General features: G+C 44.6%; 1 protein-coding gene across 1 annotated transcript in view; it reads left to right on the forward strand.

Moving 5' to 3' along the window:
* Positions 1 to 4,515: 4,515 nt before the first annotated feature.
* The window catches only part of NEDD4 (NEDD4 E3 ubiquitin protein ligase), an 83,938-nt gene continuing 65,687 nt past the window's right edge, over positions 4,516 to 22,766 (forward strand). The window contains exon 1 of the mRNA XM_072148160.1: positions 4,516 to 4,685. Within this exon, the coding sequence (XP_072004261.1) occupies positions 4,644 to 4,685 (42 nt within the window). The 5' untranslated portion in view covers positions 4,516 to 4,643. The remainder of the gene's footprint in view (positions 4,686 to 22,766) is intronic.

Genomic DNA, 22,766 nt, shown 5'->3' on the forward strand with positions numbered 1-22,766 from the left:
GCGACCGCGGCATCTAACAAGTATCTGGGGGGGTCTTTCCCCCACGATCGGCCCCCCCGAACCGTTTTCGGGGGGCGCCGATCGTTGCTATAGTAACTCTGGGGTCCGATCTGGACCCCAGAGTTACTAGCAAGAATTGCCAGTAAGATGGCGTCTGTGACGTCATCTTACTGGCAAAGTGCCAGCCTATGCAAGTGCATAGGCTGACACTGATAATACTCTGCAATACATCAGTATTGCAGAATATTATCATGAAGAAGCAATCAGATGATTGCTTGTTCATATCCCATGGTATAAAAGTGAAAAAGTAAAAAAAAAAGTTATTCAATAAAAAAATAAAGTCATAAATCACTAAAAATGCCCCAAACCCCCAAAACATATAAAGAGACATATAACTCAAAAAAAAAGTCTAAATCATAACACAAACCCCACATATATAGTATCACCGCGTCCGTAACAACCCGTAGAATAAAAGTAAATCATTATTGAACCCCCACGATAAACGCCGTAAAAAAAAACTGTTATAAACCCTCCAAAAATTATGATTTTTACCTTTTCAATCCCACAAAAAATGATATAAAATGCGACCAAAAAACCATATGTACTCAGACATGATACTGGTGCAAAGTACAACATGTCCCGCAAAAAACAAGCCATCAACCAGCTCCGTAGCCAAAAACGTAACAAAGTTATGCCACTTGGAAGATGGCAATACAAAAATTATAGATTTTTCCCCACATTAGGGTTTTGTTTGACAAATTTAGTAAAACGTAAGAAAATATATTCATGTCTGGTATCCCCGTAATCGTATCAACCCATAGAACAGTGGTGGCGAACCTATGGCACGCGTGCCAGAGAGGGCACGCAGAGCCCTCTCTGCAGGCACGCGTACCATCTCCCCATTCTTATCAAAGTCGGAGCTCCGGCTGCCACTGCATCCTGAAGCTGATCGGCTCTGCTCTCACTAGTGATGCCTTAGTGAGACAGTAGCAGCCGATCAGTGCCCGCCCCTCCTCCTCTTCAGCCCGGGAAGACAAGTACAGCAGTATGAGGAGTGAGAGTCCACAGAAGGAAGCCTGCAGGATCAGAAGATGATAAGAGGTCAGGAGCTGCTGGGGCTGCTGTGTGTGGTTTTCACATCAGCAGTTCAGTGTTAGAGCTGCAAATGCCTTCAAAGGTTCTGTCAGGTGGCTTTGGGACACTAAACCAACTATAGGTAACTGTGATTTAGTGTCCCAAATCCCCCTGTATGACAGCTGTCTGTTGCCACATATATACTGGTCTGTGTCTGAAGCGCTCATCACTTGCATCAGGCGGGCAATGAAGCCAGCATAGCTCCACTGCAGGCAGCGCATGCACAATGTGGCCGGGTGCTATGCTGCATCACTGGCCGCACGGTGCATGTGATGAGGCAAGTATATATGTGGCCACAGACAGCTGTCATACGTGTGATCCCAAATCCACATGTGCCCACACCTTTCTCCACCTCCCTGCCAAATTGGATCAAAATGCCACTTTTTAGCCATTTTGCAGCATGTAATAAAAACTGATCAAAAGTCTGTACGGTCCTCAAAATGGTAGCATTAAAATCATCAGGTCATCTCGGAAATAATTACACTACACACAGCGCCGTACACTGAAGTATGAAAAAGTTAGCGCCAAAAATGGCAAAATAAATAATTTTTTTTTTTTTTTTGTACAGGTGGTTTCATTATTGTAAATGTATGAAAATATTATAAAACCTTTATAAATTTAGTATCCCCGTGATCGCACCCACCTAAAGAATATATGAGACATTTCATTTGTGGTCAACAGTGAAAGCTGTAAAATCCAAGCCCACAAGAAAATGGCACAAAAAATGGCACCAATTTCACAGCATTATGCAGAATACAGACCCTCACAAAGCTCTTTACATGGAAAAAATAAAGTTAGATTTTTGAATGTGGGGAGTGAAAAATGAAAATGCAAAAACAAAAAAGGGGTTAAGATTGCAATATTTGGTCCATAAGCAGACTAACTTATAGTCCCCCAGTCCCTGCCTCTACTCAGGACTGCTGTCACTGTATGGGGGTAATGATAATCAGTATATGGCGGTAATATTCCACACTGATGGCAGTAATACAGTATTCATCACTATATCAGCTTCTAGTATAGTGTTATTATTGGTAATGTTGGCCTTTCTATAGTCTTTATAACCAGAATTCTGCTATTTATGTGGTTGTAATGGTGGCGTCATGATGTCACAGTGTTATTTGTCTCTTGTATAGTGGTATTGTGGCACTATTGGGCTAAATTGCTGTGTTGGCACCTTGCACTAGAAACGTCGCCTTTGGTTTGCAGTTTGGGCACTCGGTCTCTTAAAGGTTCGCCATCACTGCCATAGAATAAAGATAACATGATTATTAGGCTATACGGTGAACACCAAAAAAAAAAAAGTCAAAAATCCAGTACAGAATTGATGCTTTTCTACTCCTGCCCTCAAAAAAAGTTCCTAAATTTTCAACAATAGGTGATACCAACCCCAAAATGGTAACAATGGAAAAAGCATCTCATCCCGCAAAAAAAATGCCGTCACATGGCCCCAATAACGAAAAAGCGAAAATTTTATAGCCTTCAAAAGGGGCCAATGAGGAAACTAAAATCCTGGCAGCTGCAGCGCCCTCCTTCCCTTCTGCGCCTCGCTGTGCCCCCATAAAACAAGTAACGGCCACATGTGGGGGGTCTTTGTACTCAGGAGAAATTGCAGAACAAATTGTATGGTGACTTTTCTCTTTTTATATTTTGGAAATGTGTAAATTTTGGTGCTAAATGAACGTATAAGGGAACAATATGACCATTCTAAATTTCACCTCCATTTTGATTCAATTACTATGAAGATCTCAAGGGGTTAACAATCTTCGTAAAAGCTGTTTCTGATAGCTTGAGGGGTGCAGATTTGAAAATGGGTAGATTATATAGGGGGTTTTGATGCTAAATATGTAAAATTTCATTCAAAACTGTATTTATCCCCAAAATAGTCAATTCTGAAAATCCGGAAAAGCGATAATCTATTTGTAAGCCGCGTGACGTCAAAATAAATTATCCAAACATTTCAGAAATTATGAAAATGTAAAGTAGACAAATGGGAAATGTTATTCAGCAACTTATTTAGCTGGTAAATCTATCTGCCTGAAAACGCAATGATTTAGAATTTCGAAAATGGCAAATTTTTCAAAAAATTTATCATATTTTCTTTTTTTTGTAAATAAACGCAAAACTCATCAGCCAAAATTTACCACTAAAATGAAGTACAACATGTGGGGAAAAAACAATCTCAGAATCGTTTTGATAAGTAACAGTGTTCAAAAGTTATAACCATATAAAGCGAAGCAAGTCAGAATCCAAAAAATCGGGCTGAGCCTTAAGCTGTAAAATGGCTGCGTCCTTAAGGGGTTAAAGGGGTTTTCCCATTACAGCAAATGAATGTTAATGCTTGTAGGATGAAAAGTTATACAATTTTCCAATATACTTTCTGTATCAATTCCTCACAGTTTTCTAGATCTCTGCTTGCTGTCATTCTATAGAAAGCTTCTATGTTTACTTCCAGTGGATAAAAATCTGACCCTGGTCACACAGGTGCACGGCTCGTTATATCACACAGCTGTGATTATTGTCTGTGATACTAACAAGCTGTGCACCTGTGTGACCATGGTCAGCTTTCTGTCCACTGGATGTAAACATAGAAGCTTACTATAGAATGACAGCAAGCAGAGATCCAGAAAACTGTGAGGAATTGATACAAAAGTTACACAATTTTCCAATACACTTTCTGTATCATAAAAACATTAACATTAATTTTCTGAAATAGGAAAACCCTTTTAAATGTTTTTCTTGAAATAATGCATGGTATACGTGTAAATGCTTTATATGGCGGACTACCATCATACATTTCTGAGGTGGGCCGAGCCCCTTCACAATCCAACTAACCACTTTCATTGTGAGGGACCATCATAGGGTGCTACTACATACAAAGCCGAGCAACTGTAGGGAAGAGTTGCTTATGAGCAGGCACATTGTCTCGCACCGCAGCAGGAGAGAAGATGAGTGCTGCTGTGGGGGAGTAGGGAGAGGTGAGTGTATGCTTACTTTTTATGGGCAGGGGGTCTCAATTAGAGGGAGCTGGGGGGGGGGGGGCACTATGTGGTTTTTGATACAGTTTTGGAATCCTAAAGCAGATGTGGATGATAATGGGTAAGAAAATATAATAAAGATAGTTACTCCTCTAGAACAGATTAATGCCTCGCATATCATTAATTCCTGTAAGGCTTTAAGGGGTTTTCCACAAGCTAGATCTATCATTTATGTACAGCATAAGTGATTCATAGATCCTGGTGGCTGTGGAGCGGTGGACCCGCAGAGACTACAGCCGGTTGGTAGTCCTCCGTTTATCACACTATGATATCACAGGTGCCTGCGACCTCGACTACTCCCTCAGCCCATCACACACACAGCAGGGACGCATGTAGTCACGTGATGTAGAAGGCCGTGAGCGCGCATGACGCTGTATGGCTGGCCAGAGCGGGAGCGCGCCCAGTGGGTGAGTTCGAGAGCGGAAACTCTGGAGTGACAGAGGCATCACCCGGACGGGCTCGGGGGCGAGTAGCATGGCCTCCTACATGGAGGTGCTCGGACTACCGGCGGAGGAGGTGAGGCCGGGGGCAGTGCTCCTCCATCATCATTGTGTTGTTCTGTGGCTGTGGGAGTCTGGTGACCCGGCTGTCAGCGCCCGGGCGGCCTGTGCTGACACTGGATGCCGTCTACAGGGCTGCCGGGCGGTGATCACCTGCTCCCCGTGCCTGCCCGGGGGCATAGTGCGAGCAGTGCTGCCGGGCAGACATGTGGGCACTCCGGGATCAGCCTGTGCACGGACAACAAGTTTCCTGCAACTCTTCAGCCAGCATTGTAGTGTCTCCCCACTGGTGTGTGCCATCCTGTATCCCTGCCATGTCACCCTGATACCACTGGTGTGTGCCATCCTGTATCCCTGCCATGTCACCCTGGTACCACTGGTGTGTGCCATCCTGTATCCCTGCCATGTCACCCTGGTACCCCTGGTGTGTGCCATCCTGTATCCCTGCCATGTCACCCTGGTACCCCTGGTGTGTGCCATCCTGTATCCCTGCCATGTCACCCTGGTACCACTGGTGTGTGCCATCCTGTATCCCTGCCATGTCACCCTGGTACCACTGGTGTGTGCCATCCTGTATCCCTGCCATGTCACCCTGGTACCCCTGGTGTGTGCCATCCTGTATCCCTGCCATGTCACCCTGGTACCCCTGGTGTGTGCCATCCTGTATCCCTGCCATGTCACCCTGGTACCCCTGGTGTGTGCCATCCTGTATCCCTGCCATGTCACCCTGGTACCCCTGGTGTGTGCCATCCTGTATCCCTGCCATGTCACCCTGGTACCACTGGTGTGCCATCCTGTATCCCTGCCATGTCACCCTGGTACCACTGGTGTGTGCCATCCTGTATCCCTGCCATGTCACCCTGGTACCACTGGTGTGTGCCATCCTGTATCCCTGCCATGTCACCCTGGTACCACTGGTGTGTGCCATCCTGTATCCCTGCCATGTCACCCTGGTACCCCTGGTGTGTGCCATCCTGCATCTCTGCCATGTCACCCTGATACCACTGGTGTGTGCCATCCTGTATCCCTGCCATGTCACCCTGGTACCACTGGTGTGTGCCATCCTGTATCCCTGCCATGTCACCCTGGTACCCCTGGTGTGTGCCATCCTGTATCCCTGCCATGTCACCCTGGTACCACTGGTGTGTGCCATCCTGTATCCCTGCCATGTCACCCTGGTACCACTGGTGTGTGCCATCCTGTATCCCTGCCATGTCACCCTGGTACCACTGGTGTGTGCCATCCTGTATCCCTGCCATGTCACCCTGGTACCCCTGGTGTGTGCCATCCTGTATCCCTGCCATGTCACCCTGGTACCCCTGGTGTGTGCCATCCTGTATCCCTGCCATGTCACCCTGGTACCACTGGTGTGCCATCCTGTATCCCTGCCATGTCACCCTCGTACCACTGGTGTGTGCCATCCTGTATCCCTGCCATGTCACCCTGGTACCACTGGTGTGTGCCATCCTGTATCCCTGCCATGTCACCCTGGTACCACTGGTGTGTGCCATCCTGTATCCCTGCCATGTCACCCTGGTACCCCTGGTGTGTGCCATCCTGTATCCCTGCCATGTCACCCTGGTACCCCTGGTGTGTGCCATCCTGTATCCCTGCCATGTCACCCTGGTACCCCTGGTGTGTGCCATCCTGTATCCCTGCCATGTCACCCTGGTACCACTGGTGTGCCATCCTGTATCCCTGCCATGTCACCCTGGTACCACTGGTGTGTGCCATCCTGTATCCCTGCCATGTCACCCTGGTACCACTGGTGTGTGCCATCCTGTATCCCTGCCATGTCACCCTGGTACCACTGGTGTGTGCCATCCTGTATCCCTGCCATGTCACCCTGGTACCCCTGGTGTGTGCCATCCTGTATCCCTGCCATGTCACCCTGGTACCACTGGTGTGTGCCATCCTGTATCCCTGCCATGTCACCCTGGTACCCCTGGTGTGTGCCATCCTGTATCCCTGCCATGTCACCCTGGTACCACTGGTGTGTGCCATCCTGTATCCCTGCCATGTCACCCTGGTACCCCTGGTGTGTGCCATCCTGTATCCCTGCCATGTCACCCTGGTACCACTGGTGTGTGCCATCCTGTATCCCTGCCATGTCACCCTGGTACCACTGGTGTGTGCCATCCTGCATCTCTGCCATGTCACCCTGGTACCACTGGTGTGTGCCATCCTGCATCTCTGCCATGTCACCCTGGTACCACAGGTGTGTGCCATCCTGCATCTCTGCCATGTCACCCTGGTACCACTGGTGTGTGCCATCCTGCATCTCTGCCATGTCACCCTGGTACCACTGGTGTGTGCCATCCTGCATCTCTGCCATGTCACCCTGGTACCACTGGTGTGTGCCACCCTGCATCTCTGCCATGTCACCCTGGTACCACTGGTGTGTGCCATCCTGCATCTCTGCCATGTCACCCTGGTACCACTGGTGTGTGCCATCCTGTATCCCTGCCATGTTACCCTGGTACCACTGGTGTGTGCCATCCTGCATCTCTGCCATGTCACCCTGGTACCACTGGTGTGTGCCATCCTGCATCTCTGCCATGTCACCCTGGTACCACTGGTGTGTGCCATCCTGCATCTCTGCCATGTCACCCTGGTACCACCGGTGTGTGCCAACCTGTATCCCTGCCATGTCACCCTGGTACCACCGGTGTGTGCCAACCTGTATCCCTGCCATGTCACCCTGGTACCACTGGTGTGTGCCATCCTGTATCCCTGCCATGTCACCCTGGTACCACTGGTGTGTGCCATCCTGTATCCCTGCCATGTCACCCTGGTACCACCGGTGTGTGCCAACCTGTATCCCTGCCATGTCACCCTGGTACCCCTGGTGTGTGCCATCCTGTATCCCTGCCATGTCACCCTGGTACCCCTGGTGTGTGCCATCCTGTATCCCTGCCATGTCACCCTGGTACCACTGGTGTGTGCCATCCTGTATCCCTGCCATGTCACCCTGGTACCACTGGTGTGTGCCATCCTGTATCCCTGCCATGTCACCCTGGTACCACTGCCTGATAGCTTTCGTCTCTGCCATGTCACCCTGGTAGGGTTTGCCTGATAGCATGCATTTCTGCCATGTCACCCTGGTACTGCTGCCTGATCAGTTCACCACTTGAAAAGGTATAACATCCGTATGTTTATTTGGGAATTGGTTCATGCTAACCAATGATAAGGGTCAGAGTTATCAGTAAGGTTACGTGCACATGACTGCTGTTAATGGCTGTGTGTTTGCACACTTATCTAGTTTATTTCAGCTTTATTGTGCTTGTATACATGGCCGTGGTTTCCATGCCCTGTGTATGATCCAACTTGGGTACTGTTTTTTTTTGTTATGGTCAGAGCTCACACACTTATGGGCCACAAAGAATGGACTATGAATGCACACATTGCTGTTACAGTTATCACAAATGTGCTATGATGGGCCTTTTATGCAATTGTCGAGCAGTTGCACATGTTCAGGTAATCTAAAAGAGCATCAATGAAATGAGAGATGTCATTTAGCAATTTTACTAATGCCTAGAACAGCGGTGGCGAACCTATGGCACGGATGTCAGAGGTGGCACTCAGAGCCCTTTCTGTGGGCATCCAGGCCTTCACACCAGCACCAGCTGCCAGGACCACACAAGAAGGTGTGGATAGAGATGGATTATCGTTGGAGCTCCTTCTCTGGGTGCCCTGATGCTTCCTCTTCAGGGGACCCTGGAAGGAAGCTTTAATTCAAATTTCTCCATCTTCTTTCTATTGTATTGTTGTTCTTAGGAATATCAATATGATTGAAACTTGTGAAACAGCTGGGATCAATAGGTTACTACCGAAATTGTCATGTTGGCACTTTGCGACATAAAAGTAGGCTTTGTTTGTAGGTTGGGCACTCTTTCTGTAAAAGGTTCGCCATCACTGTTTCCCCTTACCTGTCATCAGGAGCCCTTATTCTGACTCCCCCATGTCCCCATACAGAATAATGTGCACATTGCCATAATGTTTGTATAGTAAAACTGACTTTTTCCAATAAAAAGGGAAAACCGTTCCGTCATGTGTCATTTTCAAATAAGAGGGATGTGGGCATTTTTAAATAATACGCATGGCAGTGTGGTTTTTCTGAGGGTTGCGGGGGGGGGGGGGGCACTCCTCTGCGGGAGCCAGTACAAGGGCTCCTGATGACAGCTTACCTTTAATTTTCAGAAAGGACAGTCCCTGACAAGTTTTTGGATGTGGTCGTATCTTTGAATTTTTGACAGGTGTTGGTTGGTAGGTATAGTTACAGATGGTGAGAATGAATATCATTATATATCTGCCTCATTGATTCTATGTTTTAGACTAGGGTACGTTTGACTGATATATTGTAGCAGTACAAGTACACGACTGCTGCAGGAAAGAATCATCATTTTCCATAAGCTAAAACATCTTTACATTGTATTATTTCCCTAGAATAGGTGTCATCACACGGTAAAGCTGTTGTTTCCGCTTTGAAGCGGAATCAAAGCGCACGGGGGCATTCCAAGGCCAATGGCATTTGCGTTTATATGAAAACGCATGCGATCAGTAACTAGCACCTGGCGTCTTGCATTTCGGCAATACAAGGCATATTGGGGCAGATTTATCAAGTGTCTGAAAGTCAGAATATTTCTAGTTGCCTATGGCAACCAATCACAGCTCAGCTTTCAATTTACCAGTGCTCATGAATATTTTAAAGGGGAACTGTGATTGGTTGCCATGGGCAACTAGAAATATTCTGACTTTCAGACACTTGATAAATCTGCCCCATTGTCTTTATAAAGCATCCTTAAGCTATGAGCACCATCCCATTTACAAGGAGAATGAACTTCTGGCATCCTGGCAGTAAGTGTAGTTATACAGAAGGTATAATAACTAAGGAATATCGCTACACAGAGTGGCCTGTAATCATTATTATACAATATTGCTGACATGGGCCATTAGTTTTATTTCCCATGTGTTATATGGATTGCATCTAGACTGCAGTAGGGGAATACATGGAGTGCTGAACTGAATTTGTGTTGGCTTCTCATTGACCTTGTATTGTAAACAATTTGAGACCTAACCCACAGGATATAATTCAATAACTTCAGTAAATCATGCCAAAATATTAATTTTATTGATTACAGGACAGCAAAACACATACAGTATAAAAATAATGCTGTTTAAATATCATAAACACATAAAATATGGACCGTGTGATAAATTCATCTGGGACAGTAGTAATATTTCATGTATTCAAAACTCTATGATAACAGTACATATAATAAAGTGCATGTGCCATCAGTTGTAAACCACAGATTATGTGTACTTGACTCTAGCAGGAGCTTGTAAAATAAGCCCAACCTGTAATGCACATAAAGATCTGCACATAGTGTACTGTCAAGCAGGTCACACGGTCCAACACGGTGACCTTTTTCACATGGCCGTATTGCGGTTCGGATTCTAGATGATGCCTTTGTAGTTATGTTCATGTGTGAAAATTGGTCTATTCTCATAATATTTATTAATATTGTTTACATTCACTGTCTACACGTCGTAGATTTTATCCACAATGAAAACATAACAGAATTTGTACGTGTAGTAGTGTGGAGTCTTATTGTGTATTCACCAGAACCAGCAAAGTATTGATCTGCTGCAGATTTCAACATCCAAACCTCTGGTCAGAAGATTTATATAATATGGACTTTTTTTTGTTCATATTTTACTGCAAAGCAAGGAGTTGATTTGTGAAATATTAACCCCTTAAGGACGCCGTTTTTTTCCGCTCATTTCTCGCTCTCCACCTTCAAAAATCCATAACTTTTTCATTTTTACGTGTACAGACCTGTGTGAGGGCTTATTTTGTGCGTAACAAATTTTACTTTCCCGTAATGTTATTTATTTTAACATGCCGTATACTGCAAAGCTGAAAAAAAATTCCAAATGTGGAAAAATTGAAAAAACGCATGTGCTTCACGTTCTTGTGGGCTCAGTTTTTACGACTTTGACTGTGCACTCAAAATAACACCTCAGCTTTATTCTTTGTTTCAGTGCGATCGCGGTGATACCAAATTTATAAAGGTTTTTTGTGTTTTAATACATTTTCAAAAATTAAACAAATGTGTACAAAAAAGAAAAAATTTTTTTTGCCATCTTCTGAAGCTAATAACTTTTTCATACTTTGGTGCACCGAGCTATGTGAGGTGTCATTTTTTGCGAAATGAGCCGATGTTTGCATTGCTACCATTTTGAGGTCTGTGTGACATTTTGATCATTTTTTATTCCATTTTTTTATGTGATGTAAAAAGGTGAAAAGTTGCATTTCGGACATTTGGGCGCCATTTCCCGCCTCAGAGGTCACCGCCGGCTGTAACCGTTTTTAATATTTTGATAGATCGGGCATTTTGGGACGCGGTGATACCTAATATGTCTGTGATTTTTACTGTTTATTATGTTTTATATCAGTTCTAGCGAAAGGGGGGTGATTTGAATTTTTAATATTTTATTAATTTTTTTTATTTGTTAAACTTTTTTTTTTTCTTTTTTTTTTTTCACTAATTCTTAGACCATCTAGGGTACATTAACCCTAGATGGTCAGATCGTTCCTACCATATACTGCAATACTTCTGTATTGCAATATATGGCATTTTTGCATCTCATTCATTACAATGAGCCACTGGCTCATTGTAACGAATCTGCAGAAGCCATTAAGCCTCGGGTCAAACGAAGACCCGAGGCTACCATGGCAACCGGTCGCCGCCCCCCGATGACGTTCAGGGGCGCGGCGCCCGTGTCTTTTAAATGCTGCCGGCGACTTTGCCGGCAGCAATGAAAGGCGATCGGTGCAACAACCCCCACCTCTGTATGAAGAGGACTCAGCCCGTGAGCCCTCTACATACATTCCTTATACCTCTGCGCCGTAGAGCTACGGCGCAGAGCGTTAAGGGGTTAAGGAAGGACTTGTATGTCCTTTTCCTTCCTGCTAGATCCAAATAGTCATATGTTGTTTTCAAAATAGACTGTTATTTCAGTCTGAAAGTGAAATATATTTTTTTAAAGGCAACCTGTTGCCACATGTTTCACAAATGTAGCTAGTTGCCATAGAGCCCTATTAACTAACTGACACTCTTCTTTTAGATCCCCGGATCCCCATAAAATCCGAGTTATAAACTTGACTGGTATCCAGGGATACCTAGAGCGAGTTGGGGGCGTGACCTAATGTAATGGCAACAGGGTGACATAATCTCAGGTCCCTTAGCCTCATAACATTAGCTGTGATTTCAAGTGTATTGTGTACATTTGGCGAATGTTAGGAGGCTAAAGGACATGAGATGATGTCACTCTGGTCACATGACATTACTGCTGAATGCTGAGAAGGGATGGGTTGCTGGATTCAGCCCGATGAGGCCATGCCCACTGCGGATCTAGATGTTCTTAGATACCAGGTAAGTTTATTGCTCTGATTTTATGGGGATCTGAGAGAAACAATTTTACTTAAAGAAGGGTGTAAGTTAATTGTGCTCTATGGGAACCTGTCACTAGCTGTATTTGTGAAAAATGTGACAGGTTCCCTTTAAGTAAGACACAATTTATTAAGTGGGCATATGCAGTCATAAATTAGCCAGTAATATTATAATTCAGCATACGGTCATTATGTTTAAAAGAAAAAAATATATATATATCACCATCAAAATGTAGATATTTGCATATGTTTTTCTACATGTCAGTTCAAGGCAGGGAAAAAGTTTTGTTTGCTTAGTGAAAATAGAATCATAAGTTAAAGTTTTTGGGCATTGACACAGCTCAGTGGGTGCTGGGACCAGGGTAGAAATGAGGAAGTAAACAAGTATGGATACAGGAGGCCAGGAAATGGCTGGGGGAAGGTTGCACAGACACAATATTATATATATATATTTTTCTGAACGTTAGTCCATAGTTATGAAAATAAATACTAAGCAAATACAGGCAGTCCCAGGGTTACATACAAGTTAGGTTCTGCAGGTTTGTTCTTAAGTTGAATTTGTATGTAAGTTGGAACTGTATACTTTATAATTGTAGCTCCAGGCAAAATGTTTTGGGTCTGTAAGACTATTGGATTTTAAAAATGTTGGGTTGTCATAAGAACCAGGATTAACAATAAAGCTTCATTACAGACACCTGTGATAACTGTTATAGCTGATTATTGTAGCCTAGGGCTAAAGTACAATAAAGTATCAAACTATGATTAGAAAGCATTGCCCTTTTTCCTAAATGCTTCTTTTCCATGGCTGCAATATTAAAAAAAAAGAAAGAAAAAATATCAGTTTATAAATGTGTGCTACATACTTGAGGTGAGTCCAGTGGACACGCCCCCTCTGATGCCGGGTAATATCATACAATATATATTTTATTTATTGGATTGTAAGGGAAACAATGTTTAGCTAAAACATAGGACATAGTTTATAGAACTTTATGGAAACCTCTCCCTGTACTTGTGAAAATGTGGTGACAGTTTCCCCTGAAGATTAACATTTTAAGTAAATCTATCATCAAAATCAAGCATGATAAACCAGGAACACTTACTCACACTTATAGATCCAGGCACAGGGACTGTAGTAATCTAATATATATATTTGTTATTCATGGTCTTCTTGCTTTTAAAATTATGCTATTTAGCTGTAAGGAATCTGGGGGTGTTACCAGAGCTACTCTGTGTTGCAGCTTAACTGGCTGTTACTTTGTACATGAGTACTTCCTCCTCAGACTGTGTGAGATTTCAGGAGTTCCAGGAAGGAGCCCATGGATAACAAATATAAGAAAATTACCACTGTGCCTGGATCTTTTGAGTAAGTGTCCCTGGTTTATCATCCTTGATTTTGATTGTAGATTTCCTTTAACTCCTCTGGGACTGCACGCTGACATTTGATGTCAGCGGACGCAGGTCCAGAGTCTGCAGCGACGTCTTTAGACGTCTACAATTTTCTACTGCTCCTGTGCCAGCCGTGGGAGCAGGACCGGGTGTCAGGCACCCAGAGACCCTAAGGAGATGGGAGATGCGGTTCATTACCACTTCTCCCTACTCCGATCCTCACAGCATCGCGCTGAATGAGCATGATGCACGGAGAAGCAGATCCGGCGCCGCCTGCAGCTCCATAGACTCGACAGTCACGTGACCGATGTGTCTAAAGAGGTTAAACAGAGCTGCTGAGTCTAATTAGCCCCAGTACAGCTCTGATCACAATCCCCAGTCACAGGTGGGCATTTCCCCTGGTAGCATGCAAAGAAAAAAAGTTATGGCCAAAAATTCCCTGTCTCTAGAGCTTTTTCAGGTCACCTCACTAAGGGGTTAAGTGAGGCCGCTGCGGGGACATGTTATCAGCGAAGGGAGGAAGCTGCGGGGACATGTTATCAGCGAAGGGAGGCTGCTGCGGGGACATGTTATCAGCGAAGGGCGGCTGCTGCGGGGACATGTTATCAGCGAAGGGCGAGCCTTTTAGGTGTTTGGTGCATTATTCCTAACCCCTTATTGTAATTACTTTTATAGCAGTATTATTACAATTAAAAACCATTGTATATGTTTAAAATGGGCAGGAGATGGGTGGAGGTGCCATGGTCGAGAGGGGGGGTTGCCAAATGTTTGCTACTGCCACTGCCCTTATCTTGGGCCTTTTCACCGTGAGAAAAGAAAATAATCATACCCCATAGATGCCAGTATAATCCAATCTGATTGTTAACCAAGGCACCTAATTTTTACCACACAAAAAATTTAAAAAACTCAGCCCCGAGTATAAGTATAAGGTGAAAAGGGTGAAATGCAGCAGCTACTCTTTAATAAAATGGCCTGCAACCTCCCCTCATTAAATGTCCACACTAGCCTCACCCTATTAATTGTCTGCACAAGCCTTCTTTTATGAACACATTAAATGAAATGAATATGGCAAAGCCACCCCCCAATGTGGTGTCCTCAGCGCTGCTGTCCCCACCCATTAATGTGATGTTCCCTGCAGTGCCCCCATAAAAATAAATAATAATCTTTATTTATATTGCGCCTTAAAGTCTTCTTCTTTTCTGAGATTCCCAGCAGTGCGGGCATGGGCAAGTGTTTGCTCTCCACCCTTGTGCACCCGCTATGACGCAACTTTGTCGCCAGCTGATTACATCATAGCGGGTGCGCTCATGCAGAGCCTCTGCCCACACTGCCAGGAAGATAAGAAGGTAAGTACCCATGTTTTTTTTTCTTCCTGGGATCGGGTGTTCCATGGCCCGGTCTTGGGCTGCGGCCCAGCGGTTGGAGACTGTTGATCTACATTAACCAGGAGAATACCAGATGTTTGGGCTAAATGTCTGTGCACCTCACACAATTGGCTAGTTTTGTTTTCTTGGTTGGGTGCTTTGGTATTGCTTTGGGTGGTGGTCTCATTTGATCTTGTGTCCATCCTTGCAAATCCTTACCCCATGTTGACTGTATTCCCTGGGGCTATGGGATTTTCCAACAGGACACTTTAACTTTTCATATTGCCAGAACCATTCATGAGTGGATTGCAACTATGTGGTATAAATATATCATATGCTAGGGAAAGTGGTTAATTATGATATCTTCCAATCCATTAGACCAATTAAATCACATGATGTAAGAAGATACAATGTAGGATGCCAAAATCAAATAACACTATATAAATGTATTAAAGATGGAGACTAAACAAGGAATACGAATTCCTTCCAGAACATTTTTGTAGATACAAAGTGAATATCTAAGAGAAAAAGAATAGGACTATATACAAAAGACCCCAACCCTTGTGTGGTTTAATATGTTTTTATTAAAGGGAAGTGGAACAGGACACAGAATAAAACAATCCAGATGAAAAGGACACCGCAGGATACATGGAATAAACATTGTGTGCAGGAACAAGGGGGAGAACGTTTCTTTTACTTTTCAATCTAAGAACTTAAAAGCCGGTGGAAGGGACTTACTGCTTTTTTATTTTAACATGGAAGTGACAGAAGATATAAACTGAAAGTTTTCTGTTTGTATCCATCAATATGGAAGACTTTAATGTCCATTTGTTCTTATCATTTGGGAGATGACTATATACTACTTTATCCCTGTAGTGCTAACATGGTGAGGTTACATATAATTATTAGACAAAGTTACTATTAGATATCATTGTTAAAATTTTGTGAACATTACAGTAGACGTTTTGTAAAGCTACAAAACTGTGTGTCTTGTAAAAACCTGGCAGGGAAAATCTCCAGGTCCTCTCCATTTTTGGCTGAGCAGCTACTGAGGGGATGGAACTTGGCATACCAGAATCTGCGTCATAGACAGTGCATTAAATGCATGTTTTGTAGCTAAAACTAAAGTGTAAGACTGATTGCGAAGGATTACTAGATTTAACATTTTATGGAATTTCCCCTTTCACATTTTACAAACCTTATATTGCAAAAATACTCCTTAGCAGGTGGCAGACAGATGTAGTATGGTCGAATAGTTCCATATGAACTGCCCAGATAAGTTCACACAAGTATGGAGTGTATGGTGTGATACACCTGTTTGCCATTCTGACTATGTACAGCTCTCCCTGGCCTTTTCTCCACAGTCTAGTGCTGTAATTTGGCATTATCTGGTTACTGCCATCCTTAGGCTACATCCACATGACCTTAGGGGTTTGTATGTACGGCCGTGCGTACATCCCCCATAGGTCGGCAATGGGTGCACTAAGCGATTATGGTGCCGCACGTACTGCTCCATACACGGGGAAAAGATAGGACATATCCTATCTTTCCCCGTCTTACTGCGCCGTGCGTAATGGATCGCTATGGAGATGGGTCACCCCTCCTCCTCTCCAGGGTGCCGGACGTATGCCCGCCTGGCTACGGCCCAGTGGGCATACGTTTGTGTGAATACAGCCTTACCTGCTACCTATGGGGCTCTCACTTGGGGATGTATGTTAACTTACCCTCTTGTCACCAAAACTTAATAAGGCACTTTAGTTTATTTGTTCTAAACATTCATTTTTATTCTTTCTTCACTTATCTGTCAATTCAGTTTTGACACAAATTACCCTTCTTGGGAGTGGGCCCTGCTCCTCAGTGGGCCATGCATCCAGTTTTCACTTGTCAGGTGATTTGGGTAACTTTTTAGACTGCCTTTATAATACAAAGACCTATTTAATGGTCATTTTATTATTTTATTATGGTCATTTTGGATTAATTACAGTTCTGGAGGAGCGCAGTTTCTGGTGTCTATTGTAAATGGGGGCACTGCTTGCTACCTTTGTAAAAAATAGGTGAAGTGTAGAAGGGTAATGGAAATTGCTTGGATATGAATCTCTAACACTATGCACCTATGTCACGTACTGGGAAATGTTAGTAAATACAAATTCAGATTCTTTCGTAAGGCTCGGATGTCCCATTTATATTGGACCACTGGTTTAGGACTAGCATAACCTGTTGCACAAGCTGTAAGTGAACATTTTTGGAATGAACACAGTTTCTCTGTTTCGTGCACCTGAAAACCTCCCTGGCATTTCAACAATGGAGGTGGAAGTTATGATGCTACATCCTTTTCAGCTTTTCCTTGTTTACAACCTATCAGTACCATGAGGATTTTACAATCTGCTTAATACCATCTTCTTCTTACTCATCCCTTCAAATCTTTCTTGGTCTGTGAACCTGGAGAAATTAAGTGCCAGAGGAGGTTGAATATCCTCCCAACAATTACAACAATGCCTAATTTATATCCTGTATATATTATATAATTATACTTTTTTCAGTAAGCTGCCATGTTTATTGGTATTATTTAGACTTTTTATTGGTGCTACCATATATACCAGGTACTTTATATTCCATTTTTATGAAGTTGGTGACAATGTAACAAAAACACAGCTACACAATTTAACGACCGGGCTCTTCTTGGTTTTTGCATTTTCATTTTTCACTTCCCACCTTCAAAAATCCTTCACTATTTTTCCATGTAAGGAGCTGTATGACAGCTTGTTTTCTGCGTACCTAATTGTACTTTATAGTGACAGTATTTAATATTCCATGTCTTGTACTGGGAAGCAGGCAAAAAATTCCAAATTTAGTGAAAAAATGCATTTGAGCGGTTTTCTTTTGGGTTTGGATTTCACAGATTTCAGTGTGGGCGCCCCAAATGACAAGTCTACTTTATTCTTTGGGTTGGTACAAACACGGGGATACCAAAGTATTGCTATTGCAAATTATTAGTGCTATTTCCGTTGCGGGGTTAAACATCGAGAACAACCGTTATTTTATTTTGATAGATCGGACATATTTATATCAGTTCTAGGAAAAGGGGGGTGATTTAAATATTTTTTTTTTAATACTGCAGCATGACAGTCTATGGGGATTTTATACATCATGTATTACAATTTGCAAATCGCACATTGTACTACATTTAGTAAAAGGAGACCACCTCAGGTCTTTGGGTGACCTGAGGCTGTCATAGCAACGAATAACCCCTCCCCAATGATGTCACAGGTTGGTGCCAGCACCAATCACAGGTGTTACTGGTTAGTGTTTGCTGCACTATGTAGGAAACACTTACCAGCTATGGAGAGAGCACAGCTCGTGAGCCCTCTCTAATCACCCGCAGCCGACGCATGATGTACTACTGACATCATGCCACTTGACTGTAAGGGCTTAAATAACGGATTATATTTTTAGAGTTGGGTGTTGCGAATGCACCGATGCCAAACATGATTTTTTTTTTTTAAAACGTATTTTTTTCGACATAATAAAATAGTTCCAGCACTAGTCTGGATGGCCCAGTATGTGCATTGGTGTTGCTTATGTCAGCGAGATTGGGGCTTATTTACTAAGGGTCCCGTGGTAGCATTACTGCCTGGTTTTCTGACGTTTTCAGGGATCGCGTAGCTGGGACAGGTATTTAGCAGGCAATTGTGTCGCAATCTGATTTTGGCGCAATCACACTGGCTTTCATGCGAATCGGGGGGCAGGCCGTGGAGCGATCCGACAGATTCGGACAAACCACAATTTAACTTAAAAATTGTGTCGCAAGCCATGCACTTACAAACACCGAGAAGAAGAAGGTGAACTCTGGCGGACATGATCTGGGAAGCGACACATTCAGGAATGCCCCATTGTCTTTTAGATGCTGCAGTCAGTATTGACTGCAACATCTAAGTGGTTAAATGGATGCAATTGGTTTCAACAGTATATCACCTTCTCCTTCAATTGCATGGGCTCAACTTCCTCATACACACGACTGTGGTTTCCATGGCCCCTTGTCAACTTCCCAAGCCACAGATTTTTGAGCAGGTCCTATTCCTGCCCAGTTTTGTGATTGGGGCAGTTTTTATTACTGGCCTCAGACCGCATACGTAGATCAGACTACAGGTCTTTTGTTTCCAGCCCTAAATTGCAAGCGTTTTGTTTATAGGGAGACTTCCACGTAGTTAAATGAGGAGCCAATATGTTATTCTTGGAACCCCCAGGAAAACATTTCTCCTAATCTCTTCTCTACCAATTATACTATTGTTAGGAATTGATTTTATGGTGTTTGTCTTGTCTGCCTTGGGAACCAAATTGCCCCAGCCCTGCATGTCAGCACCACTGGTCCATGGAACTATAGAAGGATAGGGCTTTATCTGCTGAATCAGGTTGTCTTTTACATCATGTAAACAAGCGGGTGTTTATGTGTGTGTAATGCTAACCCTTGGAAGAGCTGGCAGCACAGCAAGCCAGGAGACCAGCCTGATTCTCTGCTGGGAAACTATGGATCCTTGCATTCCTATGGACCACCTCCCCGAGGATAAAGTACATCTTCAGGGCAATTGTAGCTTCACTCGTCAATTGCCTAAACAAAAGTAGTTTGAGCATGATACAAGGTGCAGACAATGTTTTGCAAGCTGAAGGCTGAAAATGCACAATGTACTGCATTAACATTTTAATAAAAGCTTGAAAGTTTTTCTCGTTCACTGAAATGACTATTGCTTGTGTATGATATTGCCTGTTATGAACTAGGGCAATATCTGGATTGCATAGTTAACATTGTTATTAGCATAGAAACCTAGCTGGTATGTGTAGTTGGATACAACTGGTTTCTTCCGATTCAAGCTAGGTTATGATTATTTGCCATGGCTAGTCAGATGATGGATGAGATCTGATATCATAGTGAGCTCCCCTCATTTCTCTACATGAGAACATACAAAACCAACCAGTCACTAACAAAACACCTTCTTAGATCCCTATTCTTTCTTTCTTTGCTTCCATCCTCTTGTCACTTTTGCCTCCGGGAAAGTGTGAGTTTTTAAAACCTCAAATGTTGGCACAAACAAAATTGTCTCAACTACCTGGTATAACTAGTTTGGCAGCCCAGCCACCGGTATAACATTAGATTCTTGTTCTAGGTGTCTCTTATGGATAAAATGGCCCTGGGCTAAACGTGTTTTTCTAAAAAGTTCTAATTGTATGTCTATCTGTATCTAGGATAGTATAATGTAATGTAGCTTTGTTGTACCTGTCCGAAGAAATCATTTTCATTTATCATTTTCTTACTGGTTTTTGACGCTTTCATGGCATGGTCCGAATCCGACATCACTTTTTTGTTCTTTGGATTAATGTGATCACAAAGTAACCAAATTTAATAATTTTTTGTTGTGTAAACCTACAAAAAAGTAACTTAAAAAAGCCCCAAATCTCCTCCAAAGTCAGGCAAATTTGACTCTTCTCATCATATTTTCACATCAGATGAGTTAATTTCATTGGTTAAAGGGGTAGTGTGGCTTCAGGAGCCCCTAACTTCTGTTGTATAGTACCTAGATACATGCCTTGAATGTCATATTAAAGATGCCGTATATATACTCAAGTACAAAATTCTTGCTGAAAAACTCGGCTTATACTTGAGTCTATAAAAAATGAACACTGTACTCGCCTTTCCAACGCCCCTCGTGGGTCCTCTTCTTGCTTCCGATGCTCCGGTGTCTCTTTGGGTCCCATCGCGATGCCGGTGGCTCACAAACGATGACATTGGCAAGAGGCTTAGGTCATTGTGTGTGCTGGCCGAGCGCGAGTAGGACCTACGGGGGGCTTCGGAAAGGTGACTACAGTGTTAATTTTTTTTTTTGTAGAGGGGCTGGCAGGCTCTATACTATAAAAAATGTCAAAATGTCCCCCAGGGGTCTTATGTGACCTCATGGGGGAATTATAAATTAAAAACACACACAGAAAAATACATTTACATCTACAATAACATTGCCAAAGTTGCCCTGTTTGCCTGAGACTATACATATTTTATATCAAAACCAAAAGGAAATTCATTATTAATGTTCATTTGGAGTTAAAAATTATAATATACACCATAAATTACAAGCGGCTTTTTTACCACTTTTAACACTAAATAAAACTAAAAATGAAAACAAACCTGTAAACTTTTATCATGTTATAATTATCCCTAGGTAGCATGCAAAGAAAAGTTATGGCCCTTAAGCCGCCACATATGAAAATTTCCTAAAAATTCCCTGGTCATTAAAGCCTTTTCAGACTGTGTCATTAAGAGGTTAAAAGAACACTATAAATGTGTTTCTTTGTGCCACAGATCAGAAGAAAGAATGGCATTTGAAGTTGGTCACTGTCCTGATGTCTATAGATGTGCTATCTGCAGGGGTATGTGCAAATAGAACGTGGAGTTAAAGTTCTCACTGCTGCAGTACATCTGCTGGGGTATTTATTAAAAAGGTTACCGTATATACTCGCGTATAAGCCGAGTATATACTTGAGTAAAAAAACAAAAAGTGTACTTGCCTTCCGACGCCCCCTGGTAGGTCCTCTTTCATACATCGCGGCCCTGGCATAAGCTCCGCGCCCTGGTCCGTCGCAGACATTGTGACGTCAGCTGCATGCTGACATTCTAATATGTCATTGGCTCAGACCGAGCAGGGACACTGAGCCAATGTCGGAGCATCGCTGTATAGAAGAGGACCTGCCGGGGGCAGCGTTGGAGGGAGAGTGCACTTTTTGTTTTTTTTCTTTTTTACTAGAGGCGGCGGGCGGGCTGGCTATGTGCTAGAGGAGGTGGGCGGGCTGGCTATGTGCAAGAGGCGGCGGGCGGGCTGGCTATGTGCAAGAGGCGGCGGGCGGGCTGGCTATGTGCAAGAGGCGGCGGGCGGGCTGGCTATGTGCAAGAGGCGGCGGGCGGGCTGGCTATGTGCAAGAGGCGGCGGGCGGGCTGGCTATGTGCAAGAGGCGGCGGGCGGGCTGGCTATGTGCAAGAGGCGGCGGGCGGGCTGGCTATGTGCAAGAGGCGGCGGGCGGGCTGGCTATGTGCAAGAGGCGGCGGGCGGGCTGGCTATGTGCAAGAGGCGGCGGGCGGGCTGGCTATGTGCAAGAGGCGGCGGGCGGGCTGGCTATGTGCAAGAGGCGGCGGGCGGGCTGGCTATGTGCAAGAGGCGGCGGGCGGGCTGGCTATGTGCAAGAGGCGGCGGGCGGGCTGGCTATGTGCAAGAGGCGGCGGGCGGGCTGGCTATGTGCAAGAGGCGGCGGGCGGGCTGGCTATGTGCAAGAGGCGGCGGGCGGGCTGGCTATGTGCAAGAGGCGGCGGGCGGGCTGGCTATGTGCAAGAGGCGGCGGGCGGGCTGGCTATGTGCAAGAGGCGGCGGGCGGGCTGGCTATGTGCAAGAGGCGGCGGGCGGGCTGGCTATGTGCAAGAGGCGGCGGGCGGGCTGGCTATGTGCAAGAGGCGGCGGGCGGGCTGGCTATGTGCAAGAGGCGGCGGGCGGGCTGGCTATGTGCAAGAGGCGGCGGGCGGGCTGGCTATGTGCAAGAGGCGGCGGGCGGGCTGGCTATGTGCAAGAGGCGGCGGGCGGGCTGGCTATGTGCAAGAGGCGGCGGGCGGGCTGGCTATGTGCAAGAGGCGGCGGGCGGGCTGGCTATGTGCAAGAGGCGGCGGGCGGGCTGGCTATGTGCAAGAGGCGGCGGGCGGGCTGGCTATGTGCAAGAGGCGGCGGGCGGGCTGGCTATGTGCAAGAGGCGGCGGGCGGGCTATATACTGGGGTTGCGACCAATGCATTACCCACCCTCAGCTCAATAGTCAATAGGTTTTTTGTGTTAAAATTAGGAGTCTCAGCTTATACTTGGGGCGGCT

The sequence above is a fragment of the Engystomops pustulosus genome, chromosome 4 (assembly GCF_040894005.1).
Source record: "Engystomops pustulosus chromosome 4, aEngPut4.maternal, whole genome shotgun sequence".
Lineage (NCBI taxonomy): Eukaryota > Metazoa > Chordata > Amphibia > Anura > Leptodactylidae > Engystomops > Engystomops pustulosus.